General features: G+C 43.6%; 1 protein-coding gene across 1 annotated transcript in view; it reads right to left on the reverse strand.

The window, feature by feature from the left end:
• Positions 1 to 47: 47 nt before the first annotated feature.
• The window catches only part of vat1 (vesicle amine transport 1), a 36208-nt gene continuing 9164 nt past the window's right edge, over positions 48 to 27091 (reverse strand). Inside the window, exons 3-6 of the mRNA XM_084372524.1 lie at positions 14795 to 14965; positions 12874 to 12963; positions 10272 to 10513; positions 48 to 5524 (exon numbers count right to left, since the gene is read on the reverse strand). Of these exons, the coding sequence (XP_084228650.1) occupies positions 5252 to 5524; positions 10272 to 10513; positions 12874 to 12963; positions 14795 to 14965 (776 nt within the window). The 3' untranslated portion in view covers positions 48 to 5251. The remainder of the gene's footprint in view (positions 5525 to 10271; positions 10514 to 12873; positions 12964 to 14794; positions 14966 to 27091) is intronic.

Genomic DNA, 27091 nt, shown 5'->3' on the forward strand with positions numbered 1-27091 from the left:
ATAAAAATCAGTATCAAGAAATCACAGAAATAAAAAAGCACATCTCCTGACGTTTTGTTATGCTTTTTTTTATTAGTCCTGGAAAACATGTAAGGCATATGGTAACATTACACACTGAAGCGTTACAAGCTCTAGAGGCCATGTGGATACCATGGCACCACGCAGTAAACCCAGAGTCAAGCACAGAAGCAGCATCAATTCAAAGGGTTTAAAAAACAAAGTCTAGACGAGAAGAGTGTTTGCAACCAGGAAAAGAAAACCCAAAACCAAACAACACAAGGCAGGACGAGAACTAGCTTAGAAATCAACCTGTTGGGTATGCCTTGTAGAAAATTGCCAGTGGTGGCTGAACTCTAACAGGAGGTGTGTAGTAGGATGGATGTGAAGTGAGTTTCGGAAGCATTCCCAGAGATAGGTTAAGGTGTTTCGTGAATGTACCAGCTGTGCCCGTGCTGAGGGTGAGGACAGGGAGGCAGGAGGCACTGGGGGCAGTGGATTGGCTTCAGTTGGCACGACTGGAAGGGCTTTCTCCTCTCTCACACCACGCCACTACATGACTACTAAACTACCATGGAAAGAGAAGGTGAGCTGTACATAAACACATGCCTTATTTTCTGGTCGACTACACATGCATCCTAAGTGCTGTACACGACACGCCCAGTCAGGTTGTACTTCCGTAGCATCTCTGTAATGTTTCTGTGATGTTGCCGCATCGCAATACCGTAAAAAACTAAATGCAAGGGAAAGAATAGCTGCAGGCAGATGTGGTTGTTTGGGTTCTCGGTGTGGATGAGTGAACACAGCGGCTCAGACAGAGCCTCTCCTTTAGACTCGGAATACTAAAGCTTACACCAAACATGGATGTGTGAAGGAAAGTTGGTGTGACAGTTTGTGCAGTGAACTCAGTGAAACACAGTGAGATAGAATGATGTGTGTGTGTTAGTAGATGCAAAATTAAGTGGTTTCTTACATGAAGAAAACTGCTGTTTGGAATGACCTGAGAAACCATAGAAAACAGAAAGAAATTCACCTGAAAGCTAAACGGTGGGAGTCTGTGAGGGACTTCAGCTACACAAGACGAGACAGACAGAAGAGTAGCTATCGGAAATACTACACTCATTGTCTTAGTGCATTTCTCAGACCTAAAACTACGAGTGTTAATTAGTCATATCAAATCTGAAACTGCAAATGTTCAGAATTTTTTTTTTTTCGTGGATTTTTACTTTGAAACACTGTTTTTCTCCCGTGCATCTCTGAGTTGCTAGGTACTCTTGCATAAGTGTCTGGAATGACTGGGAAACCACTTCAAGATGACATACACTGCAGCTTTACCATGGTGGAAGTGCTCTCAGGCAGCAGGCCACCCGCCCAACTGATTGAGTTCATCTCAAAGGCATCTTAGCTCAAAAGGAGCGAGGGGAAAATGTTGAAAAGAAAGAAAAAGATCATAATCTGTTTTCCACATGCCGATGCATGCATGCAATTTCAAATTCCAGATGTCAAAGTAATGTTTTATTTGCCACGAATGTGTATGGAGAGAGTAGGGGGTGATATGGAGAGGCGTTTTTGGCTGGCTGCTGCTGCTGCTGCTGGACTGCGACTGTTGCACCGGCCAAGAGGCTCTGCGGATGCAGCACAGGAAAAGAGGAACGTCTTTAATAATCCTTGAGCGAACTGAGATCAGTTGTAAAGCGGAAATGTTGTGTCTGGGGCAGGCCAGGGCTGAGCTATGATCAGCCAATAAGCTGGGGTTTTGTGCAGCTGTGTTACACTATTGGCATCCCTGCACAGCTGTGTGAAAACATCTGCTCCCTCACTTGCTATACAAGCTGTTTGGAAACAAACTGAAAGAAACAGAAAACTATACAGAGGGATACCATGGAGCTTTGGATTTTTGAAGGATTTTCTGTCAATCTATATGTCTTTTGGTGCTGTGTCCAGTTCCTTTTCACTGTGATACTCACATTATGGTTGTAAACACTTAGGAGGAATCAACCCGTGGCGGTCGACGTGATGTGAGAGCTGGTAAAACACAGTGAAAAGGATTTAAATGCAGAGGGAACCGCCTCAGATTGAGGTAAACTGTGTGCAAGGAGAGAGGCACAGTGCAGGCCTACGCTTGAGCAAGACTGCAACCAATCAAAAACTACAAATTGTGTTAAAACTTTTGTAAACCGCAGCGAAAATTCTGTCAGCACCCATGAGCGTTTTGGGATACAAATCTGTCACACGACTCTTTTGCATTTTCATTTTTCTTCAAGGTTGATGGAAATGCATCCAATACCAGAATTTTCTTCATATTTTTTATGCACTGTTAATATTCAAAGCATTGACAGAGGAATATACATACAATTTGGCACACATGGTTCGGACCAACAAAAAGACTTGTATCACATTTAAAAGGAGTGCAGGTTGGCAGGTCCCCACATAAAGAGTATGAGCTTTGAACTTTAAACCCTTGGATAACAAAAAAAAAAACCAAAAAAACAAAAACAAATGGAAATATAAAGGTAAATTAAAATAACATATTAAGTAAAACATCCTTTTTTTTTTTTTACTGAAGCGTTTGTTTCTCACATGGCACTCGGAACAGAAGCACCGTCCACAGGTTCACAAAGGGAGCCCAGCAGATTAGAACAGAACACTAACCAGAGGCTGACAGGACACAGTCACTCCCCACACCAGCGTGGCGGTCGCACTCCAGCCCAGTTCACTCCGCCCTGCTCCACATTTTACTTCCCGCAGTCAGGGATGGATGAATGCTTTGATTTTAGCTGCCACCCAGGAGAAGTTGGCCCGGGCAGGGACTGGCAAGCTTAAAATGAGGGGACCTTTACATGAGTGTGTGTTTCTGAGTGTGTGTGTGTGTGTGCCACCTGTGCTTTCATTGAGCCTCAGCAGATACACCAGGAGTGGATGATGGGAAACAGGCTGCAAACCTGGAGCAGAATCAAAGCCTGCGTGGGACTGGAGTGCGACTGCCATGCTTGTAAGTGCATTAAGATCAGCGAGCAGAGTGCAAAATACTAATACCAACTGTCCTCATAACACAGGCCTCTTATCAGACAGGAGGGGGAGATAGAGTAAGAAGGGAGGGGTCGGGTGGGAGCTACATAATACTGTAGCGGAGTAGTGTGAGGGTTGCAGGGGCAGGGTGGGTGCTTTTAAAACCTGACAAACGACCTGAGGACACACACGTCTTCACACACAATGGCACACCACACACAGCACATGAGGGAGGCCACTCATGCTAACACAACAACTTTTTTCATTTTTTTTTTTTTCAAATATTTTGTTTTTTACAAAGTCACTAGTCACCATCTGAGTCTCAACACTGAGGCCGGGCTCACAGACAGGAAGGCAGGCAGGCGGGCGGGCGGGTGGGCGGATAGGTAAATGTCAGAGGTTTAAAGTTGATATCCTCCTACTTGAAAAAAGATTTGGAGTCCACCCAGTGGGATTTGTGATGAAACACTAAGGATTATACCTGATTACACCTTTGGCCATTAGGGGGAGCGGTGTGCTGTGTTAGCAAGCATACTGCTAATTGCACACATTGTCAATACTTGAATTTCAGACTGAAGTGCAACACTTAAAACCTTGAAAAAACTGCCCCACCTCCTCGTTTCAACATCTGAAACCCTTAATACATTCTACACCTGTTGAAACGCTGGTCGACAGCACCGACTGTTGGCAAATCTCAAGTTAGGGAGGCAGAAAACCAAGAGAGACGCAGGGAGAGGGAGTCACAGTGCCTTCTCTGACGAGCCTGACGCCTGTTGCTATGCCGACCATAGAGAGGGAAATGGAAAGAGGAGGGAGAGAGAGTGAGAGGAGCAGAGAGAAGGAGGGGAGGCGAAGTATGGACGCCAGCTTGAATTGCATTCTCCTCTCTCAGGTCAGGGTGATCGACAGGCCAGCGGTCGCTGTGAAAGGAGCAGAATGCCATGGAATGCCTCGAGGAGGTTTGGGGAGGAGAGCCTGATCCTGAAGGCGAAAAAAAAAAAAGGACCGGCATTCACCTTCTTAACTCGCTCATTTCAGACGCTACACTGTCTCAGCGCGACAGTGCCTCTTTCATCACATTCAGAGTGTGTATGTTTGTGTGTGTGTATGCGTGGCTTGTTTGAACAGAAACAAATTCTCTCTTAATTGGCACTGCGCACTTCTTGCCAACAGTTGGTCAGCTAGAAAAATCTGTAACTATGGAGAGGGGAGCTGAGCAACGATTTCTGCCTCCCTATTCAGCGCTGCACAGAAAGGCTCATTATGGGGGGAAATTCATATTCAGGCAAGTTACTATATTAACTTCACGGGACGTTTTGGTGGGAATGCATGCATTACGGAGCCGTTCCCTCACCACCGATGGAGGCCCTGTAGCATTAACACCATTGTCAGAGCAGTCAAACATCATGATCAAAACCATGATGCAAATATCTCCAGGGGAGGTGGGGCGCACCAGCCAATCACAGGCATCTCTGACTCATCCTCAGTGACATAACTAAGCGTTGGACACTAAGAGAGCAACGTGTGGGTGGGTGTGGTTCTCCGCTTATCTGCCTTGTCTTTGTGCCTGTCTGCGGGTCCGGCCGGTGGATGGGGTGGAGGTGGAGGTGGGGGTGGGGGTGGTGTGGGAGGTGGTGGTAGCGGTGGTGGTGGTGGTGGTGGGGGGGGGGGACTCAGCACAGTGAAGAGGGAAGAGGAGGTGGCAGGTGGAAGTCAGAGCAGAACAATTTAGCACAGTGGGAGTTGAGGTGCGGAGAGGCGTGGGGGGTCGAGGGTGGGGCCGGAGTGCGAGCGGGGATTACGGTTGTCAAGGAAACGGTAATTTGCCCCCAGGCCTGGACGGTACCCACAATCCTCCACGGCTCTCTTGTCTCAATCAGTCCCGATAGGAGAAATGTTTGGAGTGGCAACACTTTTTTCTAGAGAGATAAGTGTGGAGCTAACGAGGCGTAACAAGTGATTGGAGATTATTTTTTAGAGATAAAGAGGATGGGAGGGGAGGTGGGTGGAGCCAGGCCTGATGAGGACTCATGAGGGCGAAGCGGAGTGGAGGTGGAAGAGATGACAGATCGACAGTGGTGTGATATTATAATCTACCCTCCTAACTCCTTCCCATCCTTGCTTGCCTCCCACCCCCCACCCTCCTGCCCCATCCATCTCCATCCCCCCTCCCCACCCACACCACACCCCCTGTTCCCAGGACACAAACTCCCTGCTGGTCTGCTTGACTATCCATCCCTCCCTCTCACTTCTCCTCCTTCTTGACCTCTTCCTTCTTCTCCTCCTCCTTCTTCTCCTCCTTCTTGGGCTCCTCTTTCTTCTTGTCGTCCTTCTTCTCCTCCTTCTTGGCATCGTCCTTCTTCTTGTCGTCCTTCTTCTTGTCGTCCTTCTTCTTGTCGTCTTTCTTGTCCTCCTTCTTGGGCTCCTCCTTCTTCTCCTCCTCGGGCATCGGCTCCGTGGTGAGGATCATTTTGCCGATGTTGTTCCTCTCCTGCATCTTTCTCATGGCATCGCCCACCTGTAGGAGAGACCGAAAAAGGGCAAGACGGTTATGTAAGGCAAGATGAATGAACAGAGGGTGAGAGGAGGACAAGAAGATTTAAAATACACCTGTCATTGAGAAAAACACATGGAGGGTACGCAGTAGTAGCCAGCTTCTCCTCCACAAACACATTCACAGCAATATGAGCGTTCTCATTTGTTTTGACACCACAGAAACACATTTTACAGCCTTGTGCTTCAGAAATATGACTTTAATATGCAGTATATGAGAAAGACGATGAGACTTTAATAATATTCGAGGGGAAATGAAATTGTTACAGCATCAAAACGCAAAAGAGGACGAAAGGATAACAGAAGAAAAACAAAACAAATGAGGGGAATAACATAAGGCAAAGAGATGCTCTCAGTATTAGAATTTATTAAGGATAAGTTTAATGAATGTTAATGATTGTAAGTAGACAACAAATACAGACAAGAGCACAAAGTAAGAGCTTGTTTACCTCTTTTTGCATTGTTTTATCTTATAACCCAATTTTTTTTCCACTGATGGAAGAGCCGACTGCGGCTGAATCAATCGATAAACTGTTATGTCTTATTATTAAAGGACGAGTTCACATTTTTTTTAAGTCTCTTGTTTTAGTTGTTGTACATGTTCCTCCCAAGTGTAAACCCACTGTGACGTCACCCACTGGTTGGTGGGCCGTGAAGTGATAATCTGATTGAATCCAACTGAGGACATGCTATGGCAGCAACTTGTCAAGCACAGGATAGCCACGCCTTAAAACATACGCAGCTTTATCGTCTATTTTCCTCAGAATTAACATCATGCTGGTGATAAATCAAGTGAGAAGCAGGCTCATTTTCTCATATGCTTAAATGCAATCAGTCACACAAGGTAACAGGAAATCAATGATTCTTATTTCAAGGTGATTATATACTTAAAACATAGCTAATAATGAATGTAATATTTAATTTCTGCCAGCTAGATCCCCCTAAATCCTGCACACTGGACCTTTAAAGAAAAAAGTGACCCTCTCCTTTAAAAGGTGCCTGTTCATCACAGGTTAGTTGTCATAAATGAGCACTTATCCAGTTAAAACTAGAAGTGGCCGATCTAAAAATGGTTGCAGAAAATCGTTTGTACATAATCAATATTTTCTTGAATAAACTAACAACATACTTTCAGCCTCTAGAACTGTAACCGTGATGTAAAAGCTGAATTTGATGGATGTGCGTCTGACTAATCAGCCGAACCCTCGTCGAATGATGAACCGACCAACACGTCCGAGGAGGAGAATCCCAGCCGGACCAACCACACCCTCCTCTTGACCACCGAGCTCCGTCCACTGCCTGTTCCTGCCTCCGTCGCCTCCCCCCTCCCTCCTCCCTCCAATCCCCCTCATCGCGCAAGGCAGGCAGACCACCTAACGACCAATGCCACGGCAACAGGGCCATCTCCTAGCAACGTAAAGCCTGCCTGAAACGTGGCCCTGACGACTCAGACACATGGGAAAGAGGGGGAGTGTGGGAGTTCGAAGTGGAGGGAGAGGAGGGGATGAAGGGAGCAACTGGTGTCCTTCAAGACGAGGAGGGAGGGGTGAGTCGGGGAATTATAAGAATCATCTTCAATGTGAATGAAAGTCACAGTGAGAGCGTCTGAGGCTCTCTTGACGACTCCACCCACTTCCACCCTCCACTCTCTGAGATCCGTCTCTGGCTCCCAGGCATCTCGGATTTGAGTGGGCTATTTGCGGTTACAGACGTGACCATTATCCTCCTGGGGATCAGTGCAGATGTAGATAACGGAGGAGAAAAACACGAGAGGGATGCTAATTTTCAAATATTGCCCATGAATGTTTATTGATTATTGGAGCGAGGCAAAAAAAACGAACAGTGTGAAGGGAGGAAGGGCTGTGATGAATGGAGTCAGGGCGTGGCTGTTGTAATCAGCCCGTGATAATCGATCATTTATTTGATTAACTATCAACCAACAGCTGATGCAAACAAGCTCCTGTCAGCCTTTATCGCACATTTTGATCAGTATTCTGCTCCTCTCTATTTAAAGTTTATTCAGAGATTGAATGTCACCATCAAAGGATCTTACCCTGACAAAAGCACAGTTAAACAGCATGACCTACTCAGCCCTCATTCAATCGAACACCCCTCCTCCATATGCAGGCAGAGTGATAAGGTCATGGATTTTCTCAAAATAGAAAAAATATGGTACAATCTATAATTTCAATACATTTTAATCTATACTTTTTTTTAATTCTATGTGTATTTTATGCAGATTGGTGGTATGAACAGTTTGAATAAAAGACTGACTGCTCTCTTTGTGGCAACACATACAACACTTTTAAATAAATAATGTGAAATAGGAACTTTTAAATTAGAAATACAGTAAGTGTAATGGTAAAATATATTAAGTGCAGCTAGTCCGTCACTCGTTCCCTTCTCTCTAAACTCTAGAGGGCCGGCCAGGTGAGAAATAACTCACATAGCTGTTTGATATCTGATATTGTGAAAATTATCGCTTACGACAACAAATATCACGATATTCGATGATATCTAATATCGGCCCAGGGCTACAATATATCCATATTATATCGTTCTCGTGATAGGGGACTACAGTTCCAGCGATATGCTGCTTTCAAGGTATACCATGGTATTACATCTGATGCTTATTATACCGTGTACATTTGCAAATAAATCATTGAATTCAACCATATTAGGATTATTAAAAAAATAGCAATATTTTCAAGCTTATTATTAATTTTTAATATTGAATAAACGCCATGTCCTCGCATTAATGAAGTGCTTTTGAAGAGATTTCAAAATACTGAGATATATGTTGTGTACTGCAATAAAGCCTAATAATATTGTAATGTTGTTTTGAGCCTATTGCCCAGCCCAGATCTTTGTCATCGTTGCTGTGTCTGTGCACTGTGTATGAATGAAAAACTCAATAAAAATACATTCACTAAAAACAACCTCCAACAGCTTTTTGTCTCTGATGCCACTCCGAGCATCAGCGCCTGCAGACGTACACTTGAAACTTGTACTCTAGACTGAGATATACCTTCTTCCCTCCTCTGTTCCTCCATGTCTCTTTCTCATACATCAGGGCCCCTCCCTACAGACAGACGCACACACTGACTAAAGGATGTCGCCATAGCAACAAGAGAGAGAAAGCAAAAAAGATGCACTGTGAGGATGGATACAGCGCGATGGAGAGAGACAGAGAGGGAGTCAATAACCTAAAGACAGTCTGAAATAAAGAGCAGACAGATGGAGAGGCAGAGAAAGAGCGTCAGATGGCGGAGAAAGACAGCGGGTGTTTCTCTCTGGCCGCACTCACACAGGACTAAACACCGACCAGCTCCGACTCTGACAACAGAAGATGTCAGCCTCTGACTCCCTCTTTCTCTCCATGTTTTTCACACTCTCCCTATTCATATCTGTTAGCAGCGTTAATTTTGTCAGCGACAATCTGACTCTGTCTGGCTGACTGAGTTATGCTCGAGGAGACACAGAGCCTCTTGTGGAGAAAACTTCATCTGCCGAGTGTTGAGCCTTGTTGAATGTGAGCCACGCCCAGCTCCTGCAGCTCCCACGCACACACACACACACACACACACACACACACACACACACACACACACACACACACACACACACACAAACCCACCTGGCATTCACATGAGTTCTGGGTGACTGGATTGCGAGCGCACGCCGTAAAAATGGATGTAAGTCAGGTGTAAATGCAGCCGTGTCACAATGAATCATCTGGACATCCACACTGAGGTGCACAGAGATGCTTTCAGTCACACAAACAAGCAGCCATGAATAGATGAATCCACATACAGAGGCTGCTCAGTCAATACAAGTTCAGTTAGAAGACTGAAACTTGGTTTTATTCATTTTTTATGTCTGTAAGTCTGTAAGACATTTTATAATGCACTTATTTATTTAAATGCATCTAATTATATTGTCAAGCAGTGTGTCTTTATGAAAGCTTTTTTGTTTCAAACAAAAAACCCTATTTTGGATTGTATATTTAAATCTTCTCCTATCTGATTATTATATTTCTATGTCATTACCATTTTCCTGATCCTTTTTACTTAATTTTGTTTGATGTTATTTCGTTTTGTACTCAGGTCTCACTTGTAAATGAGATCTTGATCTCAGTGTGACTTCCTGATTAAATAAAGTATCATGTACTGTATGTAGCTGGAATCGTGATAGAGATATACAGTATATTGTGATATATAATAATAACAATGATAATAATTTACTGGATATTTGATCAAATAAGGTTGTTTTCATCAGCTGGTTTTGATCAAATAAACTGGAGTATGCAGAGGATAGTTTCATTAGAAGATGGCAGTAGAGGCTATGTTACGTATCGCTGTAATAAAGCAGCAGTAGAAAAGTAGAAGTTGCCAACCTGAAACAGGACCAGCCAATATATCTGTTGTTTCATAAACCTTGCATTAACTTAAACTCTTCCATAAACCTGCCCCTGCTGCCTGTACTAGCCATTATTTCTTGCGCTATGGGAATATCCAGGAAGACGCAGACAGCGAAAACAACTTCTTCTTCTTCCTCTCTCAGAGCGGAAACAGCTAATCAGACATGATAATTAAATGTTTGCGGTGTCAAAACCTCCTCAAGTGAAACTGACTAATTTCGCTGTTTCCATCAACCTTTTCTAATGTACAGAAGTACGTTAATTCCAGGTGTGAGGGAGTAAAGACACAGACCTGCTCGAGGTGCCAGGTGGAGTCGATGCGGGGCTTGACCTTGCCCTCCTTGTACAGATCCAGGATGATGTTCATGGCCTGGGTGATGAGCTCCGTCTCCCCGTCCAGGTAGCCCAGATGGAAGCCGCACACCGACTTGTTCCCCTGGATGAGGCTGAGCGTGTGGATGGAGAACTGATGGTACCAGTTCTTGGCCACGGCGATCAGGTTCTTCTTCTGGCCCGCGAGCATGTTAGCGGCACCTGAAAGGAGAGTGTGTTACGTCGTGTATTCCCACATTTCTAAATCCTTTCAATTCTTAATCGCGTCATTCATTTTTCAAGCAAAGCTGTAAAACGTGTTCTGGTTCTAACTCCTTAAATGTAAGTCTTTGGGTTTTAGGCTGTTGGATGCAACTTAACGACGTCACTTGGAGCTCTGGGAAATTGTGATTAGCATTTTTCACAATTTTTGACATTTTATAGATTAAATGATTAAACGAATAATCATGTAAATCATCAGCAGATTGAGTGACAGTGAAAATAATCATTAGTTGCAGCCTTACAAATGATTTGCTGCTGATGAATTATTTAGAAGGCTGGTTCATTTTCTATCAAATATTCAACCCCCACTCCAGCTTTTCTCCCTTTCTCCCTTTCGCTCTGACCGTACCCACTTTGTCCTCACCTGATCCTCAACTTGTCTCTCTTAGTGGTGAAACAATCACTCCATTATGTCACTGACAGAAAAGAGAAGACCAAATTTTGATTCTTTAAATCTTTAAAGTTATTTATCAAGAAAAAAAGACAACCATTTGCTGGTTCTTGCTTCTCAAATTTAAGAAAAAAAATGGTGTGGGGGGAAATGGTGGATACATTACTGGCATCATCTGCGCTCATCTGTTTTTAATCACGTTTAACTGGCCAAAATAAAAGCCTTAGTAATCACTAGGCAACATGTCAAATCAACATTAAGTCATGTCAGGTGCTTCTACCCATGAGCTCTTTGTTTCACCTCTCTTTCGCACCTACGCTTTCCACCCTGAAAACCTTTTTGGCACTTCAGCTCTCGCTGTCACCACATGTCCTTCCGATCCCCTCCTCCTGTGTTCACACAACCTCCGATGCTCTCGCTGTCACTGTTTCTCTCTCGGGGGAAACGGGGGACACAAAGCATGCTCTGAGAGGAGAGAGGGACCCGGGCCTGCTACATTCAGACACATTCCAGGTTTTTCGTGTGGATAGAACGCCCATTGTTCCGCCATGCATACTTCTGATAAGCTGGAAGAGGAGCAGCCAGCACCGAGGGACAGGGAGGGTGGGGTGGGGCTTCTGTAGGGGTGAGAGAGGGTGAATGGGCGAGGGTGGGGGGTGGGGGGGGGGCACCATGCTGGGTAGTGGGTTTTTTTGTGCAGCATGCAAAGGCAAGGCCCTGTTCTCCATGGATGCCGACCCCGCCCACTGTTGCATGCATGCTGGGTCCAGATTGGCATCGCAACAGAGAGAGCGTAAAGGCCTTCCCACGGATGACACACAGCACACTGAGGACATGGACCTCCACAGAGAGGTCAGCCTGCCCACCAAGAAGCAGCTGTACTCTGCCAACGACTATTTCATGTTCTGTATTAATTTGCTTATCAGTTATAATCCAAGACGTCTGCAGCGACAGCAGCTGCTTTTTGATTTTTGCAGTAAAGTGGAGTAATATTTAAAGGTGCAGTATGTAGTTTTGAGGAAGAGAAAGATCTTCATTGACTGATCTTCTTATAACTTTTTAAACATCTTCTTAAACAAACTATATAAACAATGACTGAATAATCAAGCTGACCTTAAAGGACAACACAGTTTTTGTTTTACTTTGTTTATATGTGGCGGACCCTGCCACCTTTTTAGCTTCAAACTGCGTTCTGGGGACCTTATTTTCCTCTGAGAACAGCTTATGGAAAAATTTAATATTTCTGAGTTTGTATTATTACCTCATTAATATTATAAATATAAAAATTCTGTGTTTGAATTTCTTCTCTAAAACTACACAGTGCCCCTTTAAACATAACAACAACGCTGACAGTGAAGAACTCCCAGATCATAAAGTATTAATATATTGCTAATGAGCCTCCGTAGGAGTAAAAACAAGTTAAGGAATACCCTGTTCATGGATATCTCTGTCAGCTGCTAGCTTGTGCAGGTAGCTTGCCATGAAGTTAATCTATGAGCTAACCTTTGTGTTTCCTACCATGCTCGCTCCGCTGCCAACCAGCCTATTAAAACATGTTTGGTTTTAGGCGTTACATAAGAAGTTCTGGTGAATTTAAAAATGGACAAACTGGAGAAGCTCGGCTGGAGAGATTCATGCAGCCTCCAGGCGAGCGCTGCGTGAGACGTCTTTTCCAAAAAAAAAAGTTTGTTTGTGGAGGTTGAGGCTTCGTTTTTTATTTGACTTTGGCTCATAGGAGAGGTTCTGAATGTGATTATTTTGTGTGGCAAATTGTTAAATTGGCAAGCATAATTCCAAAACGACCATTTTAATCTAATCTATTTGCGTTTACTCTTGCCTATTGTTGCTTCGCTAACTCACGGAGGCTCCTGAAAATAACAGACCTACACTCCGGTTCTTTACCACTTACCATAGGTGATGAGCTTCCCCATAGGCTTCAACAGGTTGTAGGCCTTATGGGTGTCAGATCCTCCGAGAGGGTCCAGTATTATGTCCATTCCTGGAGCAGAAAGAGAGAAGAAGGGGACAGTTATCACTGGTCTGCATTCAGCGCAAGCAGCCTGCCAAGTCTCCCCAGCAGCCCCCTCCGCATGCCAGAGTTCACTAGGAGTAGCGAGTGTAGCCAAGTTGTGCCATGTTTACACGAAGAGGAACTCTTATGTATGCCAAGAGAGGAAAGGAGGAGAGAGAGCGGAGATCCTACTTGTTTTATGTTTTCTCATTCTTGTCACTGATAAGACAGAAGGGATAAAATGTCTCCGCGTCATTGTTCATTCCAGTTGTAGGTGGAGAGATTAACAGACTGACCTCTGAGCAGATGGTAAAGAGAAACCCAACTACGGAGGTTTCTCTGTGGCTTATTAACGTCTGGCCATGTAGGCTCGGCCTTAATGATGTTCCTTTGTGCCAGAGGGGACTCCTCAAATTGGGCTACCCCTCCTTGCTCCGTTAAACCCTGCTTCTATTGATTGCTGGAGGCTCACAGCAGGACTCTGCCTTGACCACAGCACAGATGAATTGATGGATAGCCAAAGACAGAGGCAAAGGTAGCAGGCAGGGCTGCACATTGATCCAGGCTTCTAATTAGATACATTCTGTCCGAAGTGTCAGTTCTCGCTCTTTTCCTATCTGTCTCTGTAATGTCTATCTGTCTCGCTCCATGCTACGGAGAACAGAGACGGGCTTGAGAGGGGACTATGAAATGAGTCTCCAGCACAATAACAGTCTCCATCCTGCTAGGAACGCAGCGGTAGGCGAAGGCAAAAAACAGGAACTGGATGTTGTTTCATTTTGCTGAAAAGCAGCGTTTTTGTGTGGCCCTCTCAGCGAGTCCAGGGTTACATCTACATAAAACTCCGCGGATGCATTATTGATGGCGATGAGAATCCAAACAGTCACTGTTCGGCGATGGGGAGGAAAAATGACTCCCTGCACGCTGTCAGTCTAGTGTTCATGGCAGCCAGCTCTGCTGAGAATTGTGTCATGAGGAAAAAAACAAAGTGTATGAAAATGTATCATCTCGCTGTCTGCAGTTTGTTCAACAGTGATCAACAAAGGCTGCAGTCACACAGGATTGCTTTGTGCCAGTGGGAATATATTGATCTGGACTATTTGTTTTGAAACAATCAACATATCATGGGCAATATATCGATGTTATGTCGTTATTCTAGTGATATGAGTCTATATATAATCTTAGATTTTGGATACTGTTTCAGCAGGATATGACATAAGTATATCTTTTCCTGTTTTTAAAGGCTGCATTACAGTAAAGTGATGTCATTTTCTGAACTCACCAGACCCACTTAGTCATATATATGTCCACTTTACTGATGATAAATCACATTGTGTTAAAATCTACAATATCCTGATCAGTGTCACTCAGCCCGCCTCGCTCAGATTTTTGAAAAATAATGAATAATTAGGGACACATTTAAAGATTTTCTGTTTTATTTCGGTAGATTTATCCATGTGTCATGTTTTACTTTCCACTTCCTCTCTTTGTCTGTTTTCCCACCGTTTTAACTGCTCACCTGTGTACTTAAGTTAAGCTTGCGTTTTCCCTTGTCATCCCGTGTCCTGCATCTGTTCCCTGGTCCAGGTGTTTCCCTGTATTCCTGATTTGTCTTCAGTTTTTGTATTTCTCTTTAGACTTTTGGACTTTGCCTGGCTTTTTGGAGCTTGGACTTCAGATTTTTACTTTTGGACTATACTTTGGACCTTATCTCAGGCCAACTTTGGCCCTCAGGTTCTCCCCTGGTTAAAATTTTATTTTTCCAATCCCTGCACACACAAGCCTCAGATTTAGAGCACTTTTCAAGCAAGTCTTTCACCTTTCGGACTGATCTTGCGGACTTCCTCCACATAGTCCTTGGTGCGATAGTCGATCGGATGCGTGACTCCGCCCTCAGTGATGGTCTCGTGCTTGCTGGCTGACGCCGTGCCGAACACAGTCACATCCTTCACAGTCTTGCACAGCTGAGTGGCAGCAATGCCCACACCACCTGCAGGAAGAGAGGCAGAGTGAACAAACAGTTATGATTTTTGTGAGAAAATGTCACCTTTAGGATATGACTTGTGATAATTCTATTGTAAGGATTCAGCCTTAACTAAATGCGTTTGTTCAAGGCAACACCGAGGCCTGCATGAAACTCAGCTGAACATAACAGTCGCTGAAGGCGCCCAAGAATTCCCGTTCCAAGCGCATTTTCTGTGGCAGGTAAATGTAATTTCCATTATTTATCGTCCAAAACAAGCCAAGTCAATAACAGCACAGATGTGTTTTGCTCAAGGGTATGTAAAGAGCGCATTAAACACAATTGCATTACTCCGACTGGCCTGGGGAGAATAGACACCCACACACAGATGCACAAGCGCACACATCCAGCTCTGGAGAAAGTAGGCATTGTAGCTCAATTGACACATCAAATTTTTTGGTCTTCCTTATTCAAGACAACCTGTCTGAAATACCACGGGGTAAAAAAAATGTAGCTGAGGTATCTGTTTTGTCAGGAAAGGGGAGCTGGATGACATTCTATCGCAAATTACATAAACACAGCTCCTGCTAACCGAGCCAGCTGAAAACAACATGTGCTACATTGTCCGAGATAACTTTTCAAGACAAAAGTGCTGTGAGACTTCGGTGCATGTTTTCTATATCTGCGGTTAGTTCACTGTATTGTAAGTGTGTACATAGTTGTGGTAAATGCCTGAGCCAATGTTTGCTAAGGCTGCAGGAGCAAGAAGTAATAGGTTACTGATAAGCAGTGGCTTGTTTGAAATGGAGGCTGACCGGAGGACTTGAACTGAAAGGCATCCGTAAAGGTCATCTATGCATGACCAAATAAAGAGCATGTCTTATCTGATAGCAGGGAATAAAGCAACACAAAGCAACATGTACGTTTACATCCATTTATAATGACACAGCCGAGCTGCCCCGACTGCTGCACATGCAGGTTCGGATTAGATGAATGATGAAATCATGATTCACTCGCTTACAAAAGGCAACCAGACATTTAATGTGCACACCCAGTAAGATAATCAGAAAGGCAGGAAGCAGGCGCGTGCACGAGGAGGCCTATGCACGCTTGATTAGATTTATGCTAAAGTAACCAAACAGGAAGATGTTTTTTTTTAGTATATAAGTATGTTTCTGATTATGAGATGTCAGTTTAAAAAATAGCTTCTTCCTCTCTCCTTGGAAACTGAGAAAACACAAACACACACTGAGACACAAACAGAAATGACAGATTTGACAACAGGTTGTAAGTTGCACCATTGCTGTCCAGTGAAAACCATGTTCTCACTCCTCAGTGCTGCGTAAATCTCATTTAATTAGTGATTAAACTATTATTATATTATATCAGATATACCGCATATAACTATTAATATTATTGTTGTTAGTGTTTTGTGTTGTTTCTAACTTTCTCCTGAATCCTTTGCTCTCTACTAAACTGATTGGCAGCGTATCTCCTCCGAACAGTGAATCACACTTTCTTCCCAGATAGCAGCAACGTGATCTTTGGCCTTAGTAGTAAAAAAGTAAAACGGTTACATAATGTTGCTTTAAATGGTTTATTTAGCTAAAGATGTAGGAGACAGGTTATGGAGGTTAACTTATCCTTGATTTTATCTTATAAATTCAGCAACAACCAAAGTGGATATAGAAGGTTACATGCTTCTTTTACTCTATTTTGCAAACTCAATGTAATTGGACCAGTAATTGTACAGTTACTTAATATCCTCTGCCTAGGAGGTTATGTTTTCAACCCGTGCCCATTTGTTGGTTGGTTGGTTTGTCAGCAGGATTACATAAGAGCTACTGAACAGATTTCCATGAAACTTGGATGGAGGATGGGTCTCGGCCCGGATTGGAGCCCCATTAACTCTTGATGCAGATCTGGATTTAACATTGCAAGATTTTTCAACATTTTCATCAGTTTCTCAGGGAATAATGCATGGATCTGGGTGGAAAGAAAACAGCTGCATTTAGGTAGCTGGTGTCTATGTGTGAGTACAAAAGGGGACTCCTTGGTGAAGGCATGTCTAATAAAAAAGCTTCATGTCAGAGTTATCACATCTTCATATCTTTTATATGGCTAGAGCGTGGTGTGTTAGATGTCAGAGAGGCACCTCTGCTCCCTTCATCTCAGCATTAAAATTATTCTGAGCCAGTGAACCAGTCGAATAGTGCAATTTCCTCAACGACATCCTGGCAGTTAGTCTCTGAGGCAGCACTATCACATAAAACCAGCACTGTCACTGGCCAGTGAACTGAGATGTAATGATAAGATTAATGCCAAATCAAATGATCCTCCGTATTAATTTCTGACCAGGAAATGCTCAGCACGAGAATAAAAAGGTTAATTTTAAGAGCCTTTTATTTCCAATTATTAAAAAGAAACCTCTGTGCCATCTGTTACATAAAATGGTCCCTCGATGAAACACATCATTTGAATACAACCCAGTAAAGACCAAAAACATTTCTGATTTGTGGTTCTCATCTGAGAGCTAACGCCCATGAGAGATGAATAGAGCGCTCTGCATCACCATGATCACACCCGCTGACACTGAGGGGAGATTTGATGAGAAAACAAAATCAAGGCTGTTGCTGTTGGATGTGAGTGTTGTTGCGGCAGCGTTACAACAGCACCATCTCTCCTTGTCCTCAGTGAGAAACCAAGTTTGTGTTGCCAAGGAAACCTCGGCCAAATTGCGGGCAATGACTGAGCAAAGGAAGCCATTTTGTTTCATTGACTGCTCTTCCTTTAGGCATACGAGAGATTCACACATATGAGAGTTTGATGGCAATCACAAGTTTGACACCAGTTTATATCTGACAGACGGGGTCATATCTTCCTCTTTGGTAAAGTAAGGATGTGTCAAGGTGTTTGTACGCTCAGATCCTATATTATGCTTATTTTCAGGCTCTTATTTTCTATTTTTGGGCACCATACCAGAAATATTTACATGTTCAAAAACACATTATATTTCTCATACTATCCATTCCTGCAGCACCTCTATTCACCCTCCGTATGAACGCTCTGTTTTAGTGCCTGTCTCTTTAAGGCCCCCTTCTGAAAAACCCCATCTCTTCTGATTGGTCGGCTCTCACAGTCCTGAACAAGCACCGTTAGCTTGTCTCCCCTGGCAAGCTTGACTTTTAGTTCACCCTTCTTCTTCTCAAAGTGCTTTTCCACGTGTTTAGTCACAGTAGCTCTCGATGTCATAACGTACTCCGGCTCAAGGGACTGAACTAGCTCTTTCAATCCTTTGCTCTCCACCAAACTGATCGGCAGCACATCTCCTCAGAACAGTGCATCACACTTTCCTCCCCCCAGCTAGCAGCGATGTGATGTTTGGCCTCAGACTGATGGTGAGGCTGTTAGCAGACATCACAACTTTACGGAAGAGGTGACGCCTGGTTTAAAGGCACAGTTGATGCCGTCACATCACCTAGATCTGCTTTATAATCAAAAAAAGACATGGAAATCTAACTTAGACACTACGGGACCTTTAAAGAGCAGTACATATTTGTTCTATATTAATATGTGACAACAAATGCACCTATCATGCACTTACACACATCTTTTATACGCTGCACCAACACTTCAAGCACACCTGCATCTGTTTGCCTTTGACTCATGGGGATTTTACATGAGTAACTGTTCATGTGAGGTAGACAGGGAGTTGAATAAAAGGTGAGAAAATGTTGAATATGCATTGTCTGAGTGGGGGTTAAGAGCTGCTTTTACTGAAAGGCTCCGTCACATAGTAACAGCCCTCACGCGCAGGTGTGAACAAGTGACCAACGGGATGATGCATCCATTAATCCCACGTACTTACAGCCAGCCGCTCGCATATTAATATTTAACTCACGGCTGCTGTCATGAACACAGTGATTCCCCTTCTGCTTCTGCTTTATGAAGTCAGTGAGCAAAGAAAAAGAAATGCATTCTTAACAATCAGATATGGTTGATTTTCAAAATTTGGGGGCGTGGAAAAATGTATTTCCAGTCAAAGAAATATGTTGCCGGGGGGAGGAGGAAGGCACCTTTTCCTGAATCCCCCTGAGAACAAACTCCTGATCTCACATCACAAGACTGCCGAGCTGTGCCAAGAACCCCTCGCTGCCCCCGACCACATCCATCCATACATACGCAGATCACAAAGGAGAGAGGAGCTGCAGCCTTGAACAGTCCTGAATGGCTGCTGGTATCAGTTAATCTTCACAAATATGCACAGAGATTAAAACGTTAACCTTTCATTAACCCAATGCTTCAGTTCCTGTTGTTGCCTTGTTTTCCTGATTTATTCTTCCTCTTTCTACATCTACTTCGTCAGACGAGAATCATCTCTCACGGCTGGGACTGATTGTGATTTAAGACCATCCAAAAACACTTAGCTCCGTGGAGGAGAAAGCAGCTTGAGCAAATTCTTGCTCCTAATTACATTTGTTCTCCGCGAGATCCAATTGAATTGTTTGCACTTGGAAATTAGGAAACGTCAAAACTCGTCCACCTATTCATTTTGTTTTTCTCTCTTTCTCTCCTTCTGGAGTAACAGGATACACAGCAGGGTTTTGTCTTCCCCTGAATCCTTACATACTCGCAGTTTGGCACAATTTGCACTTGGCTTCCATAACATGACTGTTAGGAGCGAAGAGGAATTTTCCCCAAAACACAGAGGAATCCAGACTGACACTGAGGCCACTGTTATTGCTCCACACCCAGAGTTCAACAGCAGGGGTGGGTGGGGACATCAGAAATGTTTTTCAGATATCCAAAAAATTTACGGGATGGATATCACGTCCACCTCGTTCCGATCGATTCACCTCGCGAATCTCCTTTCGCGCTGTGATCTCACATCTCGCGGCGTTTCTCAATCGTGTGAGACAGTCAATAATCTCAGGTGTTAGTCGAGGGAGGGATGGTGGCCTTATGGCTACTGTCAACACCACAGAGATTACTGGTCCCTTGTCTCAGAGCTCCGTGTTGTTTTCCTGTGTGATCTCTTTTGCATTTGTTTCCACATTTCCTCAAGGGCCCTCGAACCTATCATTAAGCCTGTGGCGGTAGCGGCCGACAAAGAATGGAATACAAACGTGGACCCAAGCATCTCTTCTTACCCAAACTCGCTGCGGTGGCTGTGTTACAACATCAACAAGCCGAAGCAAATAATTGAACATTTTTATTGCTACACGCTTCGGTTCAGAAACGAGTCCTGTAACGCTGAGAGGAGCTGTGGCTGGCTGTTTGTGAACGTGGACTTTTGAGGTATTACTCTGCATTATGTAACCTTGGTGGTGTTTTTTCTGGGATGGCTGTGTTAGTGTGTGTGTGTGTGTATGTGTGTGTGCGCACACTGTGGGCTTGAAGAGCAGTTTAATGTGCACTCTCTCTCTGTCTCTCTCTCTCTGTCGCTCTCCTTCTGATGGTGGATTTCTCTCTCGGCATAGAGGAAGTCCTTTTTTAGTTTCTGGGTGAGCAAATTAAAAAAAAAAAAAAAAAACATCCTTTGCTTGTGCATGAAGGTGGTCCCTGTGATTTCCTGAGTAAGGAGCGAACAAACACAGACTGAGAGCGCGCAGAAATGCACAAATCGATTAGTCGATTGAAAGAAAACTGCTTAATTGTTCTTTTTTCTTCAATTTTTCAAGCAAAAATCTGCAACAATTGCTGGTTCCAGCTCCTTAACTGAAAGGATTTGGTTCTTTTCTTTGTCATCTATGAAACTAAATGAAGAGGCCTTGGGTTTTAGATGTTGATTGGACAAAAGAAGCTATTTGAAGACGTCACTTTGGGCTTGAGATGAGCGTTTCTCACAATTTTATAGCCGAAATTATCAACCGATTAATCGTGAAAATACCAAAAATAATCGATTGTTGCGGCTGTACATATAAAATGCATCAATGTGTGTGGAAACAAAATATATTTCTAACATAAACCACTTTCTTTCCTCCCATGAACCCGGTTGCAAAGTGAAACACAAGCTGGTGCACGCTCATCCTGTTATGCTTCTGTTATGATTCACACACACACACGCAAACAGGTGTCCTGACACAGGTTTCACATACACCTGCGACTGTATGTGGTGGTTAGGGCGGGGGTGGGTGGATGGGGTCACTTGTCAACGGCTGCAGCGATGAGAGCGCGAGTGAGCGATGTGATTGGTGGGTGAGGTTGGAGGTTGCCCTGGTTTCCCTCTCCTATCAGTGCAGCTGATCTGCCGCTGGCGATGCCAGGCCTGGGGAACACAGAGACGGTTCAACCACGCAGCCCAGACTCCCGCTTAGTGGTCAGACTGAATTAGCATTCTCTAAACTGGGGTAAGACCTCCTGAGCAGACAGACCGGGAGGGGAGGAGAGGAGACGGAAGTGTTTTCAAGGCACATCAGACTTTTCTCATGGCTCTCGGGACGAATGGGTCTATAAAAGTGAGAGATAACTACACTTGTAACAGCTAGCGTCTAAATAGCAGGGGACTTTCTTAGCTGGTAAATAATGAATGAGAGCAGTAATGTGGGAGTGAGTCCTGGGAGATAGAAGATACATAGAAATTTATATTTCTTTCCTTATAGCTTTATATTCACCCCTGAGGCCCCGCCGGCGGGTCTGACAGCAGTCGTGAAGATCCACATAGGCATGGAGCTCACGTTCTCAAACCCGAGAGATCCAGCCACCTGCTCCGCTGGCTTTAAGCGTTTACAGTACACATAAAACAGCGCTACACTTTTTTAAGATTGTGCTACAGACCACAAATTCAACACAGCTGAAAGTTTGAAAGCTACAATATATCAGAATTGGCCACCTGTCAAATTTATACTCCAAACAAATGGGGCACAATATCACCACTAACTGCTGCTAAATGTAGCTAGTTAGCTCATTTAGCAATGCAGCTAGCGATAATGACTGTGAGCCAGGAACACCATGGGAGTTGGTGTTGTTTCTGCACAGGAGCCTTGAACTGCCAGGAGGAAGCGGGGGCTAGCCGGTTAGCATGCTAACTTGAGTAAATATCTCTGCAATCAACACTTAGGCGTCTTTGACATGAGATTAAAACTGATGTTTCTTCACATTGTGTTGATAACTGTAGTTAATGTTTCCAATATTTGAAACTAAAACTCTTCTAACATATTGCACCTTTAAGTGGTGCTAATGTTTTGCATAGATAATGCTTTGTGACGGACAGCTACAGCACTTTCATGGGTAGGACTGCTGGTTGAATCATCTCTATTTGGTTCTTTGATAAAAAAAAATACAAAGGTTCAAGCTTGTCGACCTGAAAATGTAACGAGATAATAACTCATGAATCCCAAAGAGCACAAGAAAAAAGAAACATCCAATCACAATGCTAGTTTGCGCCTTTAATAACGAGTCAAGGTTAAAGATAATGTATTGTAGAAACCTGATAATACATTCTGCAGTTGAAATTAATTGCTTTTCAGATTCAGGGTCAGTTTGGGATACATTTTGCTATTATGGCTCGTTTTTTCTTTCAAATTGCAAAGATGAAGCATCCTGAACTTACCACAGCTCTGACTTGCCTCCGTCTGTCTTCATCATATATTCAGAGTTTTCTGCCATACAGCATGATTTCATTTGAAACTATATTATTCATAACATAAACCTGTATTGTTAGATTGTTAATAGGAGTGTGCCATATCATATTTATGATAATATCGATATAACAAAATGTATAAAGTCATAAGGGCAATAACCTGACCTGATGTGATGACGTCATACCATTACGCACAGCAACAACAAGCACAGATGAAAGCAAAAGGAACATCGCTACCAGCTTCGGGGAAGAGTTAAAAATGGGAGCGATTTCAGAAATGTGAAAGTGCAACTAGAGTGTGACAGCAAAAAGGGAAATACAACAAACTTACTTCACCATCTCGAAGAGAAACACCCGGTTGAGTACGAGGCGAGCCAAAAAATCCTGCGAGGAGAGCTCAACAGCTAATCTGAGCTCTCAACCAAAAATATGTTTCAGCGCTTGTGAAGAGATTACAAAATATCTTGATATATACTTTATTGTGTATCGCGATATGGCCTAATATATCACACTATTATTTTAATGACTTCCAGAACCAGCAGCTCAACTCTGCCAATTACAATTAACAAGAGTGTAACTCAGCTGTGACCGCTGACACTCATCACTCTTGTAGCTTCTGTTACCCTCGTGCAGCTGGAGGCCTCTCACATCGTGTGTTCCCAGATAATCCTCAGTGTAACCTGGTCTAACTCTGTCCTACGCACAGATAATCCAGCGAGAAGCAGCTGCAAAACTACGGAGGCCACCATAATTGGCTGGTGGGAAAAAAATAAAAAGGTTTAATAGCAGCCAGCTTAAACAGCGCTGAGGATATGTGGAATCTGACACACAAACCTCAAACACACTGCTGTGGAGCTTTATGAGAAGAGGTGATTGACAACATATGTTATTTAATAGACCAAAGCACCTTACAGAGCTATTAGCGAGTACGCCTCTCCACACTAAGACCAGCTCCAGTTGGAATTAAACCGCAATCTCTGACAGCCTTGGCGCCAAAATGTCACAAAATCTTGACACACAAGGGGGGGGAAGCGGCCAAGGCCGTGAAGCAGAATCATCAGATAAACTGATGACACAGGCTCCTGCAGCACCACCTAATTCATATTATGCATTCCACATCTGCAACACAATGAGCGACACTTGACGTTGGCCTGCAGTCACTTGAGATCTCATAAATAAAACAGAGGTGGACGTCATCGTTGGAAGCAGCAGAGCCCCATATGTATGCAGGAATGTGTGGCGTGGGTGTGGTGGCGGGGTGGCTGGCCAGGGTTCATAAACATTAGGACCAGTTCAGGGAGAGGTCAGAGGAAAGGCTGTTGGCTGGGCACAGTGGAAGACCCATGAGATACATCCAAATGTCGCTGAACTTCCCCCCGCCCAAGCCCTCTGGGGAAAACAAAAGGGGAAACGTGCACACGTTCCCCGATGACGGGGATTCGAGCATGGATACGGAGAGGTCACGCAGAGGGAGCGGAGGTCACGGAGGGCCGGAGGGGGAGGAGGAGAACGGAGGATGCAGATGTGCGGCGCGGTGGAGAAGGGAGGCACGATGGGAGGAAATACAACAAGCTATTGTTTGGAGAGAGAGGACAGGAGCGGACCCACGAGAGAGGCAGCTGAGGATTATTCACCAGAGTTTACTTACACACACACACACACACAAAAAGGCATGACTGATAGAGTCGAAGCACCAGTCAGCCGTTCTTCACTGGTCATCTGATCCTGATGGGCAAAGGTCAACAGGAAATGATGCGCTTGTTGGAGAGCTCTTAATAAATTGACATTACCTGCCAACACGGAACAATAGAGGAGCAAAAGGCGAGAGGACAGACACCCATCATCCCTCTGTAGGGCTCTCACTCGAGGTCAGTTTGCCCTATAGAGACGTCTTTGTTCAGGTTTTGCATCAGCAATATTTAAGACCAACGAATATGTTACGAAACATTCGGGCTGAGATCGAAACATCTCAGCCCGGCTCCGTCCTCAGGTGACAAAACCCACCTAGCAGCACCTCTAAGTCTCACTAATCAACAGCTCACTGTTTAAGATTGGGTATCAGACTATTTCTTGATCAGGACTAGTAACTTCCTGGATTTCCTGCTTGTTGCCTGGCAACTTGCGTAAGTCTGGGCCAGACTAGTACTGTAGACCAGTACTTCTGTTTCTCTGTTTGTAAATGTACAACTGCCTCTTCTGTCGACACTGTAGATCTGACACCTGATGCTTGTCTGTCCATCCTGAGAGAGGATGTCGAATGCTGTTGCTCTTCCTCAGGTTTCTCCTTTTTTAACCTTTTTTTCAATTAAAGAGGTTTTACTGTACAATCAAGGGTACCAATCAAAGATTAAGGGTCTCTTTTGACTTGACCCTCTACTTTTATTTTATCACATAGAGAAAATAATAACGTTATGACACAAGCTCACAAGGCTAAGAACCATTTTGCAAACATTTCTGTTGAAGTTGAAGATCGATTTTTTTAATCATTTAGACAGAAAATATCTGATTAACTAAAAGTTCTGGGGGCTTTGCAGACAAAGTAGCCTGACGGTAATTGAAAAGAGGATGATTGTTTTGTTTTCCTAATGTGATTAAACCAGTGAATTATGTCCTTATCATGAGGATAAAAAGGTCGACCATGAGACAGATTAACTCAGGATGAACCCCTCAAGACGCTTTGATGAAAAGACTTATAAATAAATAGTTTGATATAAGACATTCCTGATCTAATATGGTCCGTCAATAAAAATTACACTGGTTTAAAACAAAATTGCAGAACATACCCTGTGGCTGAGTGTGAAAAACAGATCACTCCTTGTGTCAGCTGTACCGCTGCTACTCCTCGGCCCAGTTAATCTCATGTAGGAGCTCACTACTTTATCTTTGCAGAACATAAACTTATCCAGCAGGAATGCAGTGTTGTACAGGCACGTCCGACACAGAAAATCCCTGCCGTTTAGCTGGATATATGACTTCATATGCAATCGTCCTGCATGACAGTCTGACGAGGTGAAGTAAAGCCGTTTAACCACATGTTGATACCGCGTGTGGTTCAATGGGGAGCTCGCTGGAGCTGTGGGCAGCGTCGAGAGGTAACAGTAGTACTTGTTACTTACTGTTTCGTGATCAAAATACAGGACACGCTATTCTGAAGTGTTACGGGTTGATTGTGACTCCAAAAACATTCAAAAAAAGGAGATCAATTCTCGGAAACTATTTAAACTGAAACAAGGAATTTTAATTGAGGGAACAGTGGTGGTGTTCCACATTTTAATGTGACGCATTGCAGACAATAACATGACATCTGAATGGGTTATGAAAGCAAGTTACTTAATGTAATCAGAGTTCATTTCATCTTGGATCAGTAGTTTCATTCTAAGGCATCCCGCAAGGATTTTAAAGATGATAGGGAAAAAGAAAAGTCTAATCTATACTACACAATTTTTTACTTTTTTATTGAAAAACAGGAAAGTTTTACTTCCTCTGGTCTCTGAAAGATATTCATAGGAGATGATCACAGATGGGAAAATCTATTTGAGCTTCTCACAACTCACTCATGTGACCTGAGGATGGACTGCAGTGACGGGTCGCAGGTGCACATTGCTCAAATCATTGATTTGAGCAATGACATTAAACAGTACCGAAACTTACAGCGCTGCCTGTTGGTGCGTTAGCGGATACTTCTGTATCTTTTGCCAGACAGTGAAAAAAGATTAACTTTATTTTCAAATGCTGATCCCAACTAACAACAGATTTCCTCTACATGACTCTTACCTATAGTTCACAGCGTTCTGTACATATCTGCTCACAATTGCAGCCAGTTTCAACAGGTACTGATGGAGAGCAAAGTGTTCTCGTTGGTTGGTTAACATTTATTGGCTCATGTTATTTTTCATAATATTTTAAAACAAATGCTTTTAAAAAGTAACAGGGACAAAATGAGCCATCTCAAAAAGTGGTGGGGACATGTCCCGGCGTCCCAACTGTAAACAACACCTAATCTTCATATGAAACCGAAAAGGGAACCACGCCCTTAAATCACTGCAGGGCTGCAACTAAAGCTTACTTTCATTATCAGTTAACTTGTTAACTTGATTATCTGCCAGGTAATGAGTTAATCTTTTGGTCTGTAAAATGTCAGAAAGTATTGAATAAATGTGCCCCTCGTAGCAACACATGGCTACCTTACAATATTGTGAAAAATAACCAGATCCAGTATTGGAATACATTTAGTCAAGATGCCACCCTGTCAGCAATTTCCTTCCCAATATTAAACAATATCAGACTTTAGGAGACAGACAGATAGGCCCAGATGCAATCTCTCTCTCTCTGGTCGCAGCAGATACTTCTGATCTCTCATCAGATCAGAGAATATCTGGAACAATGTTTGACAGACTCTGGAGTGAGACTCCCCGACTCACACTCATCTCTCAACACCTTTTAACAAAAGGAGCATGTACACCGCTATTAACAGAAAGCCTCAATAGAGCAGCGTTGTAGAGCTGATTTACACATGCGAAGAATGACAGAGTGCAGCGAAGCAGACTGCTCAGCAAATGTTTTTGTCATAG

Source organism: Pagrus pagrus, assembly GCF_965226575.1.
Source record: "Pagrus pagrus genome assembly, chromosome: 13".
Lineage (NCBI taxonomy): Eukaryota > Metazoa > Chordata > Actinopteri > Spariformes > Sparidae > Pagrus > Pagrus pagrus.